The following is an 18,762-nucleotide window of genomic DNA, read 5'->3' as shown; positions in this document are numbered from 1 at the left end:
GCTTCCGGCTGCGCCACTCTGATAGCAAGAAGTATTACGACTACTTTACATACTAAATATTAAAATAGGAGCCTGTGACTCAACACCGTATCGCTGATTTCTTTGAAAACTAGAAATAAATACTTTATCTTAAAAACAAACAAGCAGGCATAGATTCATATACAAGACTTCTTACATAATATCTTATAATATAATATATATAAATCATACAACTCCTATCCCTCTTGCAAAAATTGTAATAACAAAGACGAGGGAAGAAAATAAACTAATTAATACAACATATAAAACTAAACGGAGTTTAACTCTTCTTAATGCTTCTTCATCCGGTTCCTGAAAAGGTAAAGCTGTAAGGGGTTGAGAACCTAACCACACCGTCTCACCACGGAGTTTCAAAGTTGTCATAAGAAGATATTTAATAAGAAAACTATTTTCAAGCTCAGTGATTATCATTGCCTTATGAATCTTTTAAAAACCAATAGGTAAGCGTTCAAAACATTTTCAAAGAAACAATGTTTAATCTTTCAGAAATCTGAAACCTTTCATTTCTTAAAAGAAAATCTCAATCAGAAGCCAACCACGCAATCAACAACACAATCATTAATTCAGCACCAAAGTTCATTCTCAAATGTAGCACGCCAGGAAAAACACAGGCAAGATAGACAAGGAAAGCACACGTAGGTAGCAGTTACAGCAAATAGATCAAGTAGCAGTTAAGAACAGTTTAGCAATTAGGCAAATCCAAACAAGTTCAAACCCAAACAAAGCATATAAGTGCATATGATGCATGCCTGTCCTATGGCTGATGAGGCTCATCTGTTGGTTATCCAGCCAACCCGACAAGTCTGAATTGTCCTTAGACTGTGCCCCGATGTGCATCCCCAAGAGTCTATGCATAGCTTTTTCTCAAATAATCAATATTACTTAATGGGGTTAACATTTCCGGGAATTTATATAGTGCCCGGTCACACTTACGTCGTAGGGTCAACAGAGTATCGAGTTTTCAACCTGATAAACGTGGTGGCAAGCCACAACACTTAATCCAGGGAACCTCGTATCTCAGATATTTCAAATTCATAAGCCAAATGAATAATTCAAAGATCTTATCTCAACATTCTCAATCCATATCTCAACATCATCATCATTCATCAATCCAAATCTCATTTCCAAATTCGTTCAAAAACCATATTTCAAAGAAAATCCTCATCATCCTTCTTTCCATTCCGTTCACTAACAATTCCCAATCCAACACATAAATCTTTCTTTGATAAATGAGGTAATCTTAAATCATTTAATACTTAAAATTAAACCTTTTAAAATAACTACTACAAATGAAACTTCGAATTTTATAAAATTTCGGCAGCATCTCCTCTAAAACTCAGATGCTGCCACCCTTTTTGGGTCCCATCCAAACATTTCTCAAACCCTTTCTCAACCATTTCCAAATCTCAATCATTTTCCAAAATTCAACTAGTTTCAATATCAAATTATTTTTCAAGCGAATCAATGCCAATAATAAATTTCTTTTTAAAATCAAACCAACTCAAGTACTAAATCATTTATAAAGTCAGACTAACTCAAAATTAAATCGTTTCCAAAACTCATTCATTTTCATATTTCAAATTATTTCCAAAACCGATTCATTTACATTATCAAAAATAGCTTCAAAACCAAGAAATCCACTTTTCATAATAATCAACTAAATAACCTTTCAAACTAATTTCTTTTCAGCAATCACAAATTACTCAAGCAATCAAGCAATCAGTCATTCAGTTCAGCAAACAACCACATTTAGAAGACAATCATAATCACAGACATATGTTCTCTCACATTAATATCTAGTTATCACAACTTTGTAATATAAATTAGATTTTAAGAAAAACTCCTACCTCAATTATTCGCAATCCGCATAATTAAATGCGTTGAATCCCTTTTTTCCCCGGCTCATCACAGCGGCAACCACAACCGCAGTTCTAAACCACTTTTGCAACAACCATAGTTACTCTAATCGCAATAAGAAATAACCGAAACTCAATAAAATAGCAAATAACATTGCAAAATCCTCAATAAACTATAACAAATCGCTAACAGCGAGAATTCCAAGACAAGAAAAACTAACTGAATCAAGAGAGAAATAAAAGTTGGAGCTGTTACAAATTCGATGGCCAACACCGGCAAGAACGGGACCTGACAGAAATAATGGAAAGTGAAGGTGATGCAGAATAGCTATGGTGGTTAATCCAATCAGCACCGAGAGCGGCGTCAGTAATTCCAGCAACAGTGACCATGGTTACAGCAAAATAGAGAATTTAAACTCAATGGAATCGAAAACAGAAATGAATTCAATGGAATTGGAAACAAAGACCGCTTATGATAAAAGAACGAAACAGCAGCAATAGGAGAGGCAGCCCCCTTCTCTCCAGTCCGTGATTCCGGCGACCAGAGGCACGGCGATTGTTCCCCAATGACAATCGACGGCGGCGGCTGAAGCTTCTTCGACAGTGACTAAAACCAACACGCAGAGACAATAAGGTTTTTGGAATCTTAAACGAAGGTAAACCAAACTCAAAATCCCTTACCGATGGTGAATCTCAGTGGCGGCAGCGGAGCTTCTCGACGGCAGAGGCGCGGCGGTGGCCGAGCACGGGTCTCCCCTTTCTCTCCTCTGCTCCCGAGCTCTCTCTCTCTCTTTCAGCCTTCACAAACCGCGACGGCACGGGCTGGAGGAGACAGCGTGAACGGCAGCAACGGGACTGGAAGCTTCTACGACGCAATGGCGGCGAGCCCAGTCACGGCGTCATCCCTTCCTTTTCTCCCCGTCGCTCCCCTTCTCCTCCTCTTGTGCGTGACGACGACATGGCTGCGTTGGCAAGGACGACACTGAGCGCGGCGCGGTATCGAGCGGGACACGATCCTGAGCAGCGCAGCGGCGGCTCCTCTCCGGCGCTCTTTTCCTCCCTGATTTTCCCCTTCCCCGTTTCCCTTTTTCTTGCCTTCATTTCTTTCTTTCTTTCTGTCTTTCTCTTCTTTTTTGATTTCTGAAGGATGGAACTAAGTTTGGGTTAGGAAGTGGGGGTGGTTAGGTTAGATGAGTGGCGGTGGTTAGGTTAGATTAGGAGGGGGTTATAGTTTAATTTGATTAAAATTAGGGTTTTATTTGGAAATTTAGAGTTAAGATAAAATTCATATAAGTAATATAATAATTTTATAAAATTAAGAGTAATCGTATAATTGAAAACCTGTTTTAATCCAACACTAATATTTATTAAAAATACTATTTAATTATCAATTTACAAATTATTCTCAAATTAATAATTCTAATTCGATAACTATAGATAATATAATTAATTTTTTTATTCATAAATTAAAGTATTAATTTCTAGAATCACAATTATTTAAATCAAATCATATAAATTCTTATTTTATGATTCCTAAACTTTATAATTTAAATATGCAAATTACCAAACAATTATAAAATTAGATAAAATTTCTAATTTAATTATCAAAAATTGATTTAATTAGCTTTAATAAAATAATTTCTGACATTAAAATCTTTAATAAATAAATAAATTGAAATTAGTTCACAATAAGATTTTCCGAAAATTCTAAGTCTTACACCCTACCCAACTTATAAAAATTTTCGTCCTCGAAAATTGGCGTATCACAGGAAACATTACATGGTTTAACACTTTGTGTAAAAAGCAAAGAACTTTAGCATTCATATTTATTTAGTTTCAAATACTTTGATTACCACATAGCATAAAGATATAAGGGTAGGAGTGCAATTGCAAGACAGAAATTACAAGGCAAGCTTGATGCAAATGACGATATAGTTCAAACATGTAGTGGTAAGGCAAGGTGGTGATAGGTCGTAAAATATGCTGGGGTCAAAACGACGTGCTTAACATTTGCACACTGATCTCGCACTAACTCAGATATTCAACTATTCAAATTTCAACATAACTTATCTCTACCATTCTCAATCGTACTTCATCGATCAATTCATCCGAGGGTTCTCAACCTCATCAAATACTTTGCAAATCTTAGTAGTCACAAACTTAACATCAATAAAACTCTTTCTCATGAAACAAGATTCTACAACTCTTTGCTACATCGTATGTTTACAAATTTTACCTTTTGTGTTCATCAAACGTGTTCTAAAGGACTAATGTGTCATTTACCAAGCCTAACAGTCGCACAAGATATCAAAACTAATCTCGAATATACTCAGAAGGATAGTAGATCATAGAAAAGAAAGAACAGAGACAAGGACCGTGTTCACGAAAATTTGAAAGAATTGTGGAAATCACAAGTAGACAAGGATGAACAAGCAATAAAGAGTGCTGAAAAGAGAATCAACTGATAACTTTAAGGATATCTCTTGAATAGAAGGAATTTGATATGACCAATAAGATGAAAAACAATACAGTATGTTGAAACGAGTTCAAGCTGAGTCAAGTAAATATGAGGTTTATAAAAGAAGAATATCCAAAACTAAATGCAAAGCTCTCATAACTCGAATTTGATTTAAAAATATTCTCGAATATACTGTTCTTGAAGAATGGAAATCTTAAGGGAAGATCATTTCACGTTTTACAAAAAAATAACAAACATCTTTCAACAGAATAATAAAAGCATGAATGTAACATGATTTCAATATAAATTTGAGTCGAAACAGACTACATAAAATTTGAAAAAAGAAAGATTAATTTGGCTAAAAAAAATTCTATTTTTCTCGTTCTTATGTTTGGCATGCATGAAAATTACGATCTTGTTGGAAGGAAACTTGAAATAAAGTTTTGCTTATAAAAGGAAAAGAAAATGCATTACAATGAAACAGATTTAAATCACATACAAAAATTTTCAAAGTAAGGGAGTGTAAGCTAAGTTAAAAGCGATTTTATTAAAACTTCAAGAGATGGTTGTGTCGCTCCAAAACAAATTCAAGTTACAGCAAAAAGAGGCATTGCCCAAATAAAGGAATGTAGAGTAAAAAATAACCTTACATAAAAATAAATCAAACCTTACTTAAAAAGGCTAAAACAATCCAAGAATATACTAGAAATCACACTTTATAAGGATATTCAATAATATTAAAATGCATTAAGTACGTTCAAAGAGATACAAATCGCAGGAAGAGAAGAATAAGTGACAGGGATAAGATTCATATGAATTCGGAAGGAGGTGTAGGATTACAACTAAGCAACAAGGTATAAACATGAAAAACATCTCAGAAAGAGCCATTTCGCATCTTAACATGAAATATTGAATCTATGAACTCCAAAAAAAAAAACAAGAAAAGAATAATGGAAAATTGGATCAAAACAAACTAAAACCAAATTAGAGAAGCGCAACGCTTACAAAAATATGAAGGAATGGTTCTAGTCACCAACAAATTAGGATGGTTAAAAGTCGTGAAGTATGTCAGAAGAAAGAATTGAAATACAAATAGGAAAGAATTTTGATTTCAAAGAACTTCAATAGAAACCATAGAATAGAATAGGGTAATTGTTTACAAAATTCAAGAAAGTCAATTAAAAACGTAAATATTGCATCTTGTTTAAAACAAATTCAAGTCAAGTTAGATTATGCAAGATTTACGAAATAAAAATTAGTTAGGCTAAGGATAAAACATTTTACTGAAAATCTTGGTAGAAAATCAAATTGTAGTCCTAAGAAGAAACTTGAATTTAAGAACTTCGGTAGGAACGATCAAGAGGAAGAACGGTGCATTTATTTAAACTGGATTTGAGCTAAGTCGAAAATAATACTAGAAGTCATTGGTAGCATTAACAAAGAATGGATAATCTCAAAAGGAAACAAATTCACTTTCTCAAAAGAAACATAAAATGTTTAAAAAAGATTTTGCATTAAAACAACTCAAATTAAAATAAAATATGCAAATTTTATAAAATAAACTTAATTAAGCTATGAGTAAAAATATTCTTTCAGGAATCTTGATAAATATTCAAGTAAGAGAAGAATCAAACCAGAATTACTTTGAAGACCCAAAACAAAAATTACAAGAGGGCTTTATAAGATAGGATGTATTACGGCAAAACAGGTTCATATTTCATCGATAAATTACATCGTTTAAGTAGAAGAATGCAGAACCTAAAGCTGTGATGTCAAGAATCTATGGAATAAGTAGGCGCATGTTAAGAGAAGAATACGCATATGGTGCAAAGCATAGAGGCAAGATATCAAATCATAACTTAACGAGAGAATCTAAATCAGAAAATTTTGCTAGGAACAACAAGAAGAAAGATAATATATTGATCGAAACAAATTCCAATTAAATTAGAGTACAAAGTTCTTATAAAAGAACGTAAAATTGAGGACCATAACATCAAGAATCCAGGGGATAGTCAGAAATATAATTTGACAGAGAATCAAACTGTATCTCAAGAAAGGCATTGAATCAAGGATTTCCAATACAACTGATAAAGGTAAAACTAACACCTATCACAGATAAGGATCACATGTCAACTAACTTCAAGAATTAATTTCTAACGCTCCCAAAACCCGCAACTCGCATTATCTATGACTCGCATATTGTCTATCATAACCCATTGGTGCTTCCGTATACATAATTTACTAGTATTAAGCCGGCCAAACTTAATACCAGGAATTATACAATGCAAGACTAATGGCATTAATCAATAAATCATCATGTGTATAAAACTCTAATTCTCATTATCTGAATGAGACCTATTACATGACAGACGCTCAGAGTATGCAATTAAAGCATAATCAGTCCATTCCTCAGGCTCTACAGGAAGAACTGCTCTGATACTATAATGTAACACCCTCACTACCAGAATGTCACACTTTTGGCTGCGCCACTCTGATAGCAAGAAGTATTACGACTATTTTACATACTAAATATTAAAATAGGAGCCTGTGACTCAACACCGTATCGCTGATTTCTTTGAAAACCGGAAATAAATACTTTATCTTAAAAAAAACAAGCAGGCATAGATCATATACAAGACTTCTTACATAATATCTTATAATATAATATATATAAATCATACAACTCCTATCCCTCTTGCAAAAATTGTAATAACAAAGACGAGGGAAGAAAATAAACTAATTAATACAACATATAAAACTAAACGGAGTTTAACTCTTCTTAATGCTTCTTCATCCGGTTCTTGAAAAGGTAAATCTGTAGGGGTGAGAACCTAACCACACGGTCTCACCACGGAGTTTCAAAGTTGTCATAAGAAGATATTTAATAAGAAAACTGTTTTCAAGCTCAGTGATTATCATTGCCTTATGAATCTTTTAAAAACCAATAGGTAAGCGTTCAAAACCTTTTCAAAGAAACAATGTTTAATCTTTCAGAAATCTGAAACCTTTCATTTCTTAAAAGAAAATCTCAATCAGAAGCCAACCACGCAATCAACAACACAATCATTAATTCAGCACCAAAGTTCATTCTCAAATGTAGCACGCAAGGACAAAGACAGGCAAGACAGACAAGGAAAGCACAAGTAGGTAGCAGTTACAGCAAATAGATCAAGTAGCAGTTAAGAACAGTTTAGCAATTAGGCAAACCCAAACAAGTTCAAATCCAAACAAAGCATATAAGTGCATATGATGCATGCCTGTCCTATGGCTGATGAAGCTCATCTGTCAGTTATCCAGCTAACCCGACAAGTCTGAATTTTCCTTAGACTGTCCCCCCAACGTGCATCCCCAAGAGTCTATGCATAGCTTTTTCTCAAATAATCAATATTACTCAATGGGGGTAACATTTTCGGGAATTTATATAGTGCCCGGTCACACTTACGTCGTAGGGTCAACAGAGTATCGAGTTTTCAACCTGGTAAACGTGGTGGCAAGCCACGACACTTAATCCAGGGAACCTCGTATCTCAGATATTTCAAATTCATAAGCCAAATGAATAATTCAAAGATCTTATCTCAACATTCTCAATCCATATCTCAACATCATCATCATTCATAAATCCAAATCTCATTTCCAAATTCGTTCAAAAACCATATTTCAAAGAAAATCCTCATCATCCTTCTTTCCATTCCGTTCACTAACAATTCCCAATCCAACACATAAATCTTTCTTTGATAAATGAGGTAATCTTAAATCATTTAATACTTAAAATTAAACCTTTTAAAATAACTACTTCAAATGAAACTTCGAATTTTATAAAATTTCGGCAGCATCTCCTCTAAAACTCAGATGCTGCCACCCTTTTTGGGTCCAATCCAAACATTTCTCAAACCCTTTCTCAACCATTTCCAAATCTCAATCATTTTCCAAAATTCAACTAGTTTCAATATCAAATTATTTTTCAAGCGAATCAATGCCAATAATAAATCTCTTTTTAAAATCAAACCAGCTCAAGTACTAAATCATTTATAAAGTCGGACTAACTCAAAATTAAACCGTTTCCAAAACTCATTCATTTTCATATTTCAAATTATTTCCAAAATCGATTCATTTACATTATCAAAAATAGCTTCAAAACCAAGAAAGCCACTTTTCATAATAATCAACTAAATAACCTTTCAAACTAATTTCTTTTCAGCAATCACAACCTACTCAAGCAATCAAGCAATCAGTCATTCAGTTCAGCAAACAACCACATTTAGAAGATAATCGTAATCATAGACATATGTTCTCTCACATTAATATCTAGTTATCACAACTCTGTAATATAAATTAGATTTTAAGAAAAACCCCTACCTCAATTATTCGCAATCTGCATAATTAAATTCGTTGAATCCCTTTTTTCCTCAACTCATCACAGTGGCAACCACAACCGCAGTTCTAAACCACTTTTGCAACAACCATAGTTACTCTAATCGCAAACTCAATCAAATAGCAAATAACATTGCAAAATCCTCAATAAACTATAACGAATCGCTAACAGTGAGAATTTCAAGACAAGAAAAACTCACTGAATCAAGAGGGAAATAAAAGTTGGAGCTGTTACAAATTCGATGGCCAACACCGGCAAGAACGGGACCTGACAGAAATAATGGAAAGTGAAGGTGATGCAGAATATCTATGGTGGTTAATCCAATCAGCACCAAGAGCGGTGTCAGTAATTCCAGCAACAGTGACCATGGTTACAGCAAAATAGAGAATTTAAACTCAATGGAATCGAAAACAGAAATAAATTCAATGGAATTGGAAACAAAGACTGCTTACGATAAAAGAACGAAACAGTAGCAATAGGAGAGGCAGCCCCCTTCTCTCCAGTCCGTGATTCCGGCGACCAGAGGCACGGCGGTTGTTCCCCAGTGACAATCGACGGCGGCGGTTGAAGCTTCTTCGACAGTGACTAAAACCAACACGCAGAGACAATAAGGTTTTTGGAATCTTAAACGAAGGTAAACCAAACTCAAAAACCCTTACCGATGGTGAATCTCAATGGCGGCAGCGGAGCTTCTCGACGGCAGAGGCGCGGCGGTGGCCGAGCACGGGTCTCCCCTTTCTCTCCTCTGCTCCCGAGCTCTCTCTCTCTCTTTCAGCCTTCACAAACCGCGACGGCACGGGCTGGAGGAGACAGCGTGAACGGCAGCAACGGGACTGGAAGCTTCTACGACGCAATGGCGGCGAGCCCAGTCGGCGCGGGCTGGAGGTGACAGCGCGAACGGCAGCAATGGGACTGGAAGCTTCTACGACGCAACGGCGGCGAGCCCAGTCACGGCGTCATCCCTTCCTTTTCTCCCCCATCGCTCCCCTTCTCCTCCTCTTGTGCGTGACGACGACACGGCTGCGTTGGCAAGGACGACACTGAGCGCGGCGCGGTAGCGAGCGGGACACGATCCTGAAGAGCGCAGCGGCGGCTCCTCTCCGGCGCTCTTTTCCTCCCTGATTTTCCCCTTCCCCGTTTCCCTTTTTCTTGCCTTCGTTTCTTTCTTTCTTTCTGTTTTTCTCTTCTTCTTTTTTTCTGAAGGATGGAACTAAGTTTGGGTTAGGAAGTGGGGGTGGTTAGGTTAGATGAGTGGCGGTGGTTAGGTTAGATTAGGAGGGAGTTATAGTTTAATTTGATTAAAATTAGGATTTTATTTGGGAATTTAGAGTTAAGATAAAATTCATATAAGTAATATAATAATTTTATAAAATTAAGAGTAATCGTATAATTGAAAACCTGTTTTAATCCAACACTAATATTTATTAAAAATACTATTTAATTATCAATTTACAAATTATTCTCAAATAAATAATTCTAATTCGATAACTATAGATAATATAATTAATTTTCTTTATTCATAAAAATTAAAGTATTAATTTCTAGAATCACAATTATTTAAATCAAATCATATAAATTCTTATTATTTTACGATTCCTAAACTTTATAATTTAAATATGCAAATTACCCAATAATTGTAAAATTAGATAAAATTTCTAATTTAATTATCAAAAATTGATTTAATTAGCTTTAATAAAATAATTTCTGAAATTAAAATCTTTAATAAATAAATAAATTGAAATTAGTTCACAATAAGATTTTTCGAAAATTTTGAGTCTTACATCTTTGTGGTTCCTTTGAAAGAAAATATTAGCTTACTAATTTTATCCATTAATAACAATTTAGTGCAATATGAGATAAGGTTATCAAAATTGAGTTATTCTCCAAGTTCATAATTTTCAATTTTACTTCAATTTCTTAGACTTGATTTCACCTCCAAAATAGAAATGTTTCAGCTGTGACAGTGTGGAAGCAAGCCAAGATTTATTTGTTGGTCAAATTATCTCATCACAATTCAAATATTTAATGCATTACGTGGATTAAAAGTATAAACAATCAACCATTTTTTGTAAACATGAAAATTGAACATTAAATTACTTTTATTTAAATTCCAAAGATGAATCTTATTTAACTATATATGTAAATTATAACCATTCTTCCATATCATGTATAGCTGAGTTATGATCATGCTTATTTAATTATATATGTAAATTATGACCATTCTTGCATATGTAAATTTGGAAGACAAATACATAGAATGTCAAATAAAATTTCATTTTGATTCGGTACATTCAAAATTTCATATCCGGAGGTTGTTATATAAAGGGATCTTGCATCTTAACTCTTCAAAAAAGAAATATCAATTTGTTTACCTGTTTTCTTTTTTTAATAAGTCATTCTTAGTTTGATTTTAATTGGCCTCTTAGATGTGTTGTAAAGTTCTTTTTTTCTTCTCTAATTATGCATTTAAATTTTCATTATCAACTATATACATACTTAAAAAGCACATTTTCGGATGAATAGACAACTATTTTTCTGAATCTTTTTACTTTTATTACCACATAATAGATGAATAATGCTTGATTTTTAATAAGAGAAAATATGTGGACTAGGAGTCAAGGTGTGGACAAATAGTTGTCACAATATAAGAGGAAGTAGAAGAGGATAGGTAAATGATAAACATGTCACGACATGTAAGAATGTTTTATATAGTTCTATTTTGTGGTAGAATTACGGCAGTGTTTTGCAATTGTAGCTTTTTCTTGTAATGTCAATGCCATAATTTATGATTTCAGGTTGTGGTTGCTTCAAATATGGTTCTGCAAGTCATATTGCCAAGGAGAGTAGTAGTAAGGATTCAATGAAACAACTTGCAAAAAAATTCTCTTAAAGGATAATAATATCCAACAAAATGCAGATAACACCAAGTCTGTACATATGATTGCATATTTCTATCTAATATTTTGGTTCTGTGATTTTGTTTACTCGAATAAGTGAGAAACTTCATGGTATGGATGTGATGATTTTTGATGGAGAAAAAAAAACTTTCAATATTAAATCTTTTTAATTGTTTGGTATTGTTTTTACTCATAAATTATGTTTTATTAGAATAGTTATTTTTGACTTTGCTCATGCATTTTTAATTAGGACCAATAAAAATAATTCACAAAATTTTTTAATACACACAATCTATGCTTAACCATATATGAGGGATCCAATAATTATAACTAAATGTCACTTAGATAATATTTGTTGTTAGTGTAATTATATTTAAACACAAACATAAAACCTTTTCATTTAAATTGAATCTATTTATATGAAAGGCAATAACAATCTTCTTATATATTGTACAATAAAATTTTTACAAGAGTAGTTTTTCAAATTAAAAGTAATAATTATTAGTATTAATAGCTATATTTCAACAAATTTTTACGATAGATCAATATTTGGTCCGCGCTACGCGCGGATTTTACACTAGTAAGATACAAAAGAAAATGCATGGTTCGTTCTTACTTTTCCGTGGAAGCTTTATATTTATAATAAAACTAAATGTATGGCAAGACAATGAATTTGTAGTTTTTACCTCGTTAAACTAATTTAAAATCGTAATTTGTTGAGTCACAAGATGAAATATAAATATGACCCATAAAATATAAAAATTTTAAAAAAATTAATAGCAAAAATTAATTTCATAGATAATAAAATAAATCTCAAATAAACTAAATTATCCATAGAATTATAACTAATATATATTATAACAAGTAAAAAATCACAATTCAACATAAATTCACAACTCACAAATTAAAACACAAAAGTTACATAATTATGTTCAATATCAATTACAACCATCAAGTTTAACAACAAAAGTTTCACAATCCAATTTGAAAAAAAAAATACCAACATAACAAAAAATAAAAAATTATACTCAATGCCACAACAATAATTTAACCATTCAGGTAAAAGAAATTCAACCAAAAAAAATTCAATTAAACATTTTAAGTAATTCAGAACAAAATAGAATAAAATAAATTTAAACCACTAAAATAACTAAAGCACTATTTAAGTCACAGCATCATATTCATATCAAAATCAATAAATCTTGTTACATAAAATTCCAAGTATAAGCAGATAAAAATGTAGAGTGCTCTCAGATCTCATGGCTTATAAAATTTTAGTGCTCATAGATAGCTACTAAGCTAATGGTGTGCACGAAAGTCTCCTAACAATATTCTAAAATTTTTAATTATAAACAGCTCTTGTCCCAAAACATTGTGTTAAACATCATTGAAGGCTAATCATATCTTAATAATAATAATAATAATAATAATAATAATAAGGGATAAGTACTTTTTTTGTCCCCAAGGTCTGGGGTCAATATCAATTTCGTCCCTAATCTTTTTTTGTTATTAAAATCATCCTCAACGTTACAAAATGTTATAAAATCGTCCTTTTCTATTTTTTGGACCAAATTACCCTTAACTATTAATAAAAAAATATTAAAAAAATAAAACGCCACCCCACCCACACCCAGCATCTCTTCGTCTCTCCCCTCACCCCAAACCCACCTCCAATTTCCCTTCCTCCTACTCTCTGACCATCCATCCCAAATCTCATCCCATCCCATCATCATCATCATCATCATCATCATCATCATCATCATCATCAATTCCCATCTTTCATCTTCTTCTTCTCATATTTTCTTTCTTCTTCATCTTCTTCTTCTTCTCATTCACAACAACAAAATAAATAAAAAATTCAGCAACAACATCAATCACAAAATAAATCAACAATTCAACATTAATAATCACAAAATTAGCAACAATCCATCATCAATCATATCAATCATGTATATGTTTTTCAAAAATTAAAAAAAGAAAAAAGAAAAATAGGAAGAACAAATAACAGAGAAAGAGAAGGAAGCCTTGGCCACTTCCATCACACCACTGCCTTGATATTTTCTTTTCTTTTCTCACTCTCTCTTTCCTCATCACCATCACCACTGCCACCATAGCCAAATCATCATCATGCAATTACTATAATCAGAAGCAATTACTATATTACTATAATAAGAAACAGTATCACCAATAATAAATTAACAATAATAATTGTGAAGGGTGAATCAATAATAGTGAAGCAACAACAAAATCAAAAATAGAAGTAGAAGTAGAAGCAGAAGACAGAAAGCAAAAGCAGAAAAGCAGAAGCAACAACAGGGCTCGATGGCGACGGGACCTCACTCCAGCGGCGGCGACGGGATAGGGCTCGGTTTCTTCCTTGGGAGACGCCGAACCCGCGGACTACCGCCACTGATGACGATGTGAGTAGTAGAGCCGCCGTCGGTGATTTCGCGGCGTGGAAGTGAGAAGGCAGGGAGAACTCGAGCAGCCAACAGTGGAGGAACGGGAGTTGGACGGCAGCGGAGTGGCTTGAGAAGGAATGCTAGGAGGCGAATGAGAGACGAAGAGATGCTGGGTGTGGGTGGGGTGGGGTTTTATTTTTTTAATATTATTTTTATTAATAGTTAAGGATAATTTGGTCCAGAAAAATAGAAAAGGACGATTTTATAACATTATGTAACATTGAGGATGATTTTAAGAACAAAGAAAGATTAGGGATGAAATTGATTTTGACCCCAAATCTTGGAAACGAAAAAAGTACTTATCCCTAATAATAATAATAATTGTTAATAGTGGAATCAAGAGGCTTTGAATCTTGTTCAATGTTCTTGCTTGCAATAAGTAGTAGAAATGTTTACTTTGAAGATTGATTAATTAGACTTTTCAATTGAAGTTTGATCAATAAGTAGTAGATTGAACATTGAAGACTGAAGAGGATAAAAAGGTCTTAACTTACCGAATGAACTAGCAGAAAAGAGTAGGAGAAGAGCAACGATCCGAATTCCAGAGTTAGAGAGGCAGAGTCAGAGAACTAGAGACAGAGAGACAAAGCCAAAAAGTCTCGCAAGTCGCAATCACAAAGTGACGCTCTCGCAGTCCAGCCACTACCAGTCCGATTCGACAACACCAGCGGCAAATCTCAGGGCAAGTCGGCGTCACTCCGAATTTGGGATTCCAATCGTGCAAAATTCAAATTTCAGAGAGATAGAAAGATAGAGAGTCAGAGATTGAGACTTGAGAGGGGTAAAATTTTAAAATTTTGGCCATGGAGAATTGGAGATAAACTGTAAAAGTGAGGGAGGTTAAGAGATTAAAAAATGTTAGTCTGCTAGGACTCATCTTTCATAGTCTTTTATTCAGATTGAGCCATTAGATTGAGTTAAGCTGCAATCAGGACTAAGAAAAGAATTTTTTTCAACATGAAACGTAACATCGCGACAGAAGCGACGATTTTGACGGCTCTACGTTTTTTAGCAGAAATTCCGTACGATAAAACTTGGTTTTGGATGATAAATAGAAATGTAATAGAAAAATGGAGTAAAAGCGTATAATTTGCGTTTTTACGAGTTAAGACATAATTTTAACTACTTTGTATATGGGAATGTTTAAACTCGAAACTGAACATGTATATAAATTATATTTAAGAGCTGATGATCACTATATATATACTAGTACATACACAATAAAAAAATAAAAAAATAAATAATTCCAATGTTAAGTTGCTTATTTTCAAAAGATTGTACTAACTATTTTCTTCTATTTATTTTCTTGAGTGATGTACTCATTAAGAAAGGTCTTTATTAAAAGTGAGATTCTCTGATTCATAAGTGTAGGTTCTATCCAATTAGCAAGTTGTGACCACAGAACACAATGACATATATAACTAATAACACATTATTAAAGTTGAACCAGTGTTGCAGATTTACTATTAGTAGTATGCATAGGAATTCTATCTTAATTCATTCTACTAATTATTTTTTATAATTTTTAAATGAACAAAAAAAAATATTTTTTAATTTTTCAAACATAAAAATTTAAAATATTAAACTTCTTTTTATTAAGTTTATAAGTTGAAAACGCTGATATATCTACCTATAGAAGATAAAAATTACTATTTATACGCATAAAAATTAATTTTTACAAGCAAAATTACCCAAATTCTAAATGATTACATAAAATTCTCAAACTACCCCCTTCTCTTCTCTCACGCACACACCCACCCTCACTCATTATCTGTAGCACCCTCCCTTTTTCACACACTCTCTCTCTTCCTTCTCCTCTATCTTCTTCAATCGTCCTTCTCTCTTTCTCTCCTCCCTCTTCACACTTTTTTCCTTCCTCTTCTTTCTCTATTGATGTCTCTTTCTTCTCTGTCGTTCTTCTCTCTCCTCTGTGTATTAATGGTGGTTCCTCCTTTTACCGACGCGAGCTCCATCTTCTCCTCCCCTCCTCCTCTTCTTCTTCTTTGGGAGGTTTTTGGCTTTAGGAAGTAGCAATTTTGAGTCCTCTATTTTCTGCAACCACAACTTCTTTAATATTGAGTCCTTCCTTTTTCAAATGTCATACCTTCGTCTTCTCCTTCTCTCGGTGTCGCTGCTCTCTTATCTTCCTACCGATGCGTTTTCGTCATCTCCTCCCAGCGTCGCCAAAATCGAATTAATATTCTGTGTTATTTGTAACGAAAATAGTGATCTTGAATATGAGAAATTGACAATTTTTGGTGAAGGTTCTAAGAAATTAGGGTTTTATTTTGAATCTATACATGTTCTATTCTTCAATTTGATCTAAGTTTGTTCTATTTTATGATTTTGAAGAGGATAGTGACTGAGTTATGTTGATGTTTAAGAGGTGAGAGAGGAAAAGTGAGAGAGAGAGAGAGAGAGAGAGAGAGAGTAGGAAGGGAGATGATGCTACGGCAGTGGTGGTTTAGGTGTTGTAGATAGTAAGGGTGGGTGCGTGCGTGAGAGAATAGAAAGGGGTAGTTTGGGGATTTTATGTAATTATTTAGGGTTAGAGTAATTTTTCTTGCGAAAATTAATTTTTATGGATACAAATAGTAATTTTTATCTTCTATGAGTAGATATGTCAATGTTTTCAACTTTTATAGATAAAAATGATGGTTTACTTTAAGAAAATAAGTACGCATGAGGATGATTAATGACTTCCAATTTTTTAGTAATATAATAATATAAACTAATAAATGCATTAATTATTTTCTTGACTACATCAAAGTGAATCCTAGCTGTTTAGCATTGTCTTAATGGCTTGGATAATGATTACTGAAAGAAATAGATTTTTTCGACAAAAGAGTATTTCGATTGTCAATAATTTTAACTACAAAAAAGTGTTTTGATTACAGAAATAGAAACAGGTAAGCTAAAATCAAAGAAAGATAGTGTAAAAAATGTCAAAGTCGAAAGAGAGTTATTATCTTTTCTTGAATATCAAGGCTTGTTACTCGATTTTCAAGTTGAGTGAAGAACATGAGTTAAAAATTCGATGAGCAAGTTGAAGAAAAAATAGGACTTGAAGACTAAAGAAGACGTAGGTGTCAAAACTTGGGAGTCAAAATTTTTCATAATCAAGGCAAAGTCATGACTTGAGAAAAAGGAGGAAGTAAGATCATGGACCAAATTCTCCATGACAAGTCTATCTTCATGGTCTATAAAATAGGAGAAACTAAAAAAAATTCTGAGATTTCAATAAAAAATACTAGATCATCATACCAAAATTCTGCCAAAATTTCAAATCTTTAGTTTTTAGAGAAGGAACATTAAAAGGTGGTTCTGTGTCTTTGTCGGCGAATTTCTGTTTCGACGGTTCAACGAATTTCTGTATCAAAGGTCTAGGAATAATAGTGGTAATCATAACAATCAACCTTGATCCATATGCAGGCCCAGATTCTTGGTGAGTTCTAGCATCACTAGGAAGAGGCATATAACAAGTCTGAAAAGGGCAAAGATAAAATGATCATGTAGTAGTCGAAAGGAACTTAATGTTGAAAATATATACAAAAGAAGTACCAGAGAAAAAGAGGTCAAAATCTGAGATGTTGTCAATGGTGGATTCCGAGAGAAGTCGGAATGCGGGTAGATAGACTAACAGTTTGAGTAGTTTGAATAGGCCGAAGAAATTCTATTTCAGCATGAATTGGCTGAATCCACTTCTCAATCAAAGAGATCATTGATATCAACAACTTGAGAGGAAGTCCTTTTCTGGGACTTCTTTGACTGCAATATATTAGAAAAAATAAAACATTGCAAGTAGAAGGTGAAAATAGTTGCGACCGACAGCATTAAGTATATACCTTTGAGGAGGTTGCAGGTCATACGTTTTGAGTCTTTCGTGGTCTAGCTCCCGTCAGAATAGCAATAGAACCACGCTTCTTTGAAGTAAGAGTTGCACCACTTGACTTTCCTCTTCTTTGACTTTCCCCTCGCTTGGTCTTTTTCTAAGGGGTTGCGTCCTCATTAGTGATGACACGTCATCTTAAGCGATTTTTTGGATTTTTTAATTCATTTTCTTAGGTTTGAATCAAATTTCTCATGTTTCTAATGAAATTTCATAAATAATCAAATATTTAGAGTTGTGATAGTGTTTTTGTATTTTCAAAAGTTTTTAAGAATCAAATCTTTCTCACAAGAAAAACACAAAGTACACCAAAAGCATGACCTAAAGAATCAAAACCGTGCTCTAAGAACACCCAAACCTCCAAATTGCATGCACGCTCGGCGTGCATATTCCCAACCCTGACCTCTCCACACTCAAATGGTCATAACTTAATCTATAGAGTTTGGGACTTGTGTTAGAAACCTAACATTCAAAGCATCAAAACGATATGCATATGTCTATAGTGGACATTTAGTTTGAGCCATGCACTACCATCATCTTTGGGACACGAAAAACAACCCCAGACAACTCAAAATGTACGCCCGGCAGCCATGCCACACGCCCAGTGGCCTCCCTCTTCACTCCTCACACGCCCAGCGGCCCTCCCCCCTTTGCCTTCATCTGTCGGGCGTCCTCCAAGACACACACCCAGCGTGTGTATTCCCTGAAAGTGAATTTTGGGCTTACGCCCAATGATCTCTAGAACAAGCCCAGTGTAAAGACAACTCTCAGGATACAACAATTAAGATC

At 33.8% G+C, this 18,762-nt stretch overlaps 1 protein-coding gene across 1 annotated transcript; it reads right to left on the bottom strand.

The window, feature by feature from the left end:
- Positions 1–154: 154 nt before the first annotated feature.
- LOC107465005 (uncharacterized) lies at positions 155–17,806 on the bottom strand. The gene is made up of 6 exons (XM_052254213.1): positions 17,726–17,806; positions 17,395–17,568; positions 9,385–9,493; positions 9,176–9,310; positions 8,925–8,989; positions 155–330 (listed from the first exon to the last, which is right to left on the bottom strand). Exons 1-6 carry the CDS (start codon positions 17,804–17,806, stop codon positions 205–207), a joined length of 690 nt encoding a protein of 229 aa, XP_052110173.1. The 3' UTR covers positions 155–204.
- Between the last annotated feature and the right edge of the window lie 956 nt (positions 17,807–18,762).

This window comes from Arachis duranensis, chromosome 9, assembly GCF_000817695.3.
Source record: "Arachis duranensis cultivar V14167 chromosome 9, aradu.V14167.gnm2.J7QH, whole genome shotgun sequence".
Classification (NCBI taxonomy): domain Eukaryota; kingdom Viridiplantae; phylum Streptophyta; class Magnoliopsida; order Fabales; family Fabaceae; genus Arachis; species Arachis duranensis.
This window is presented reverse-complemented; position numbering and strand designations above follow the sequence as displayed.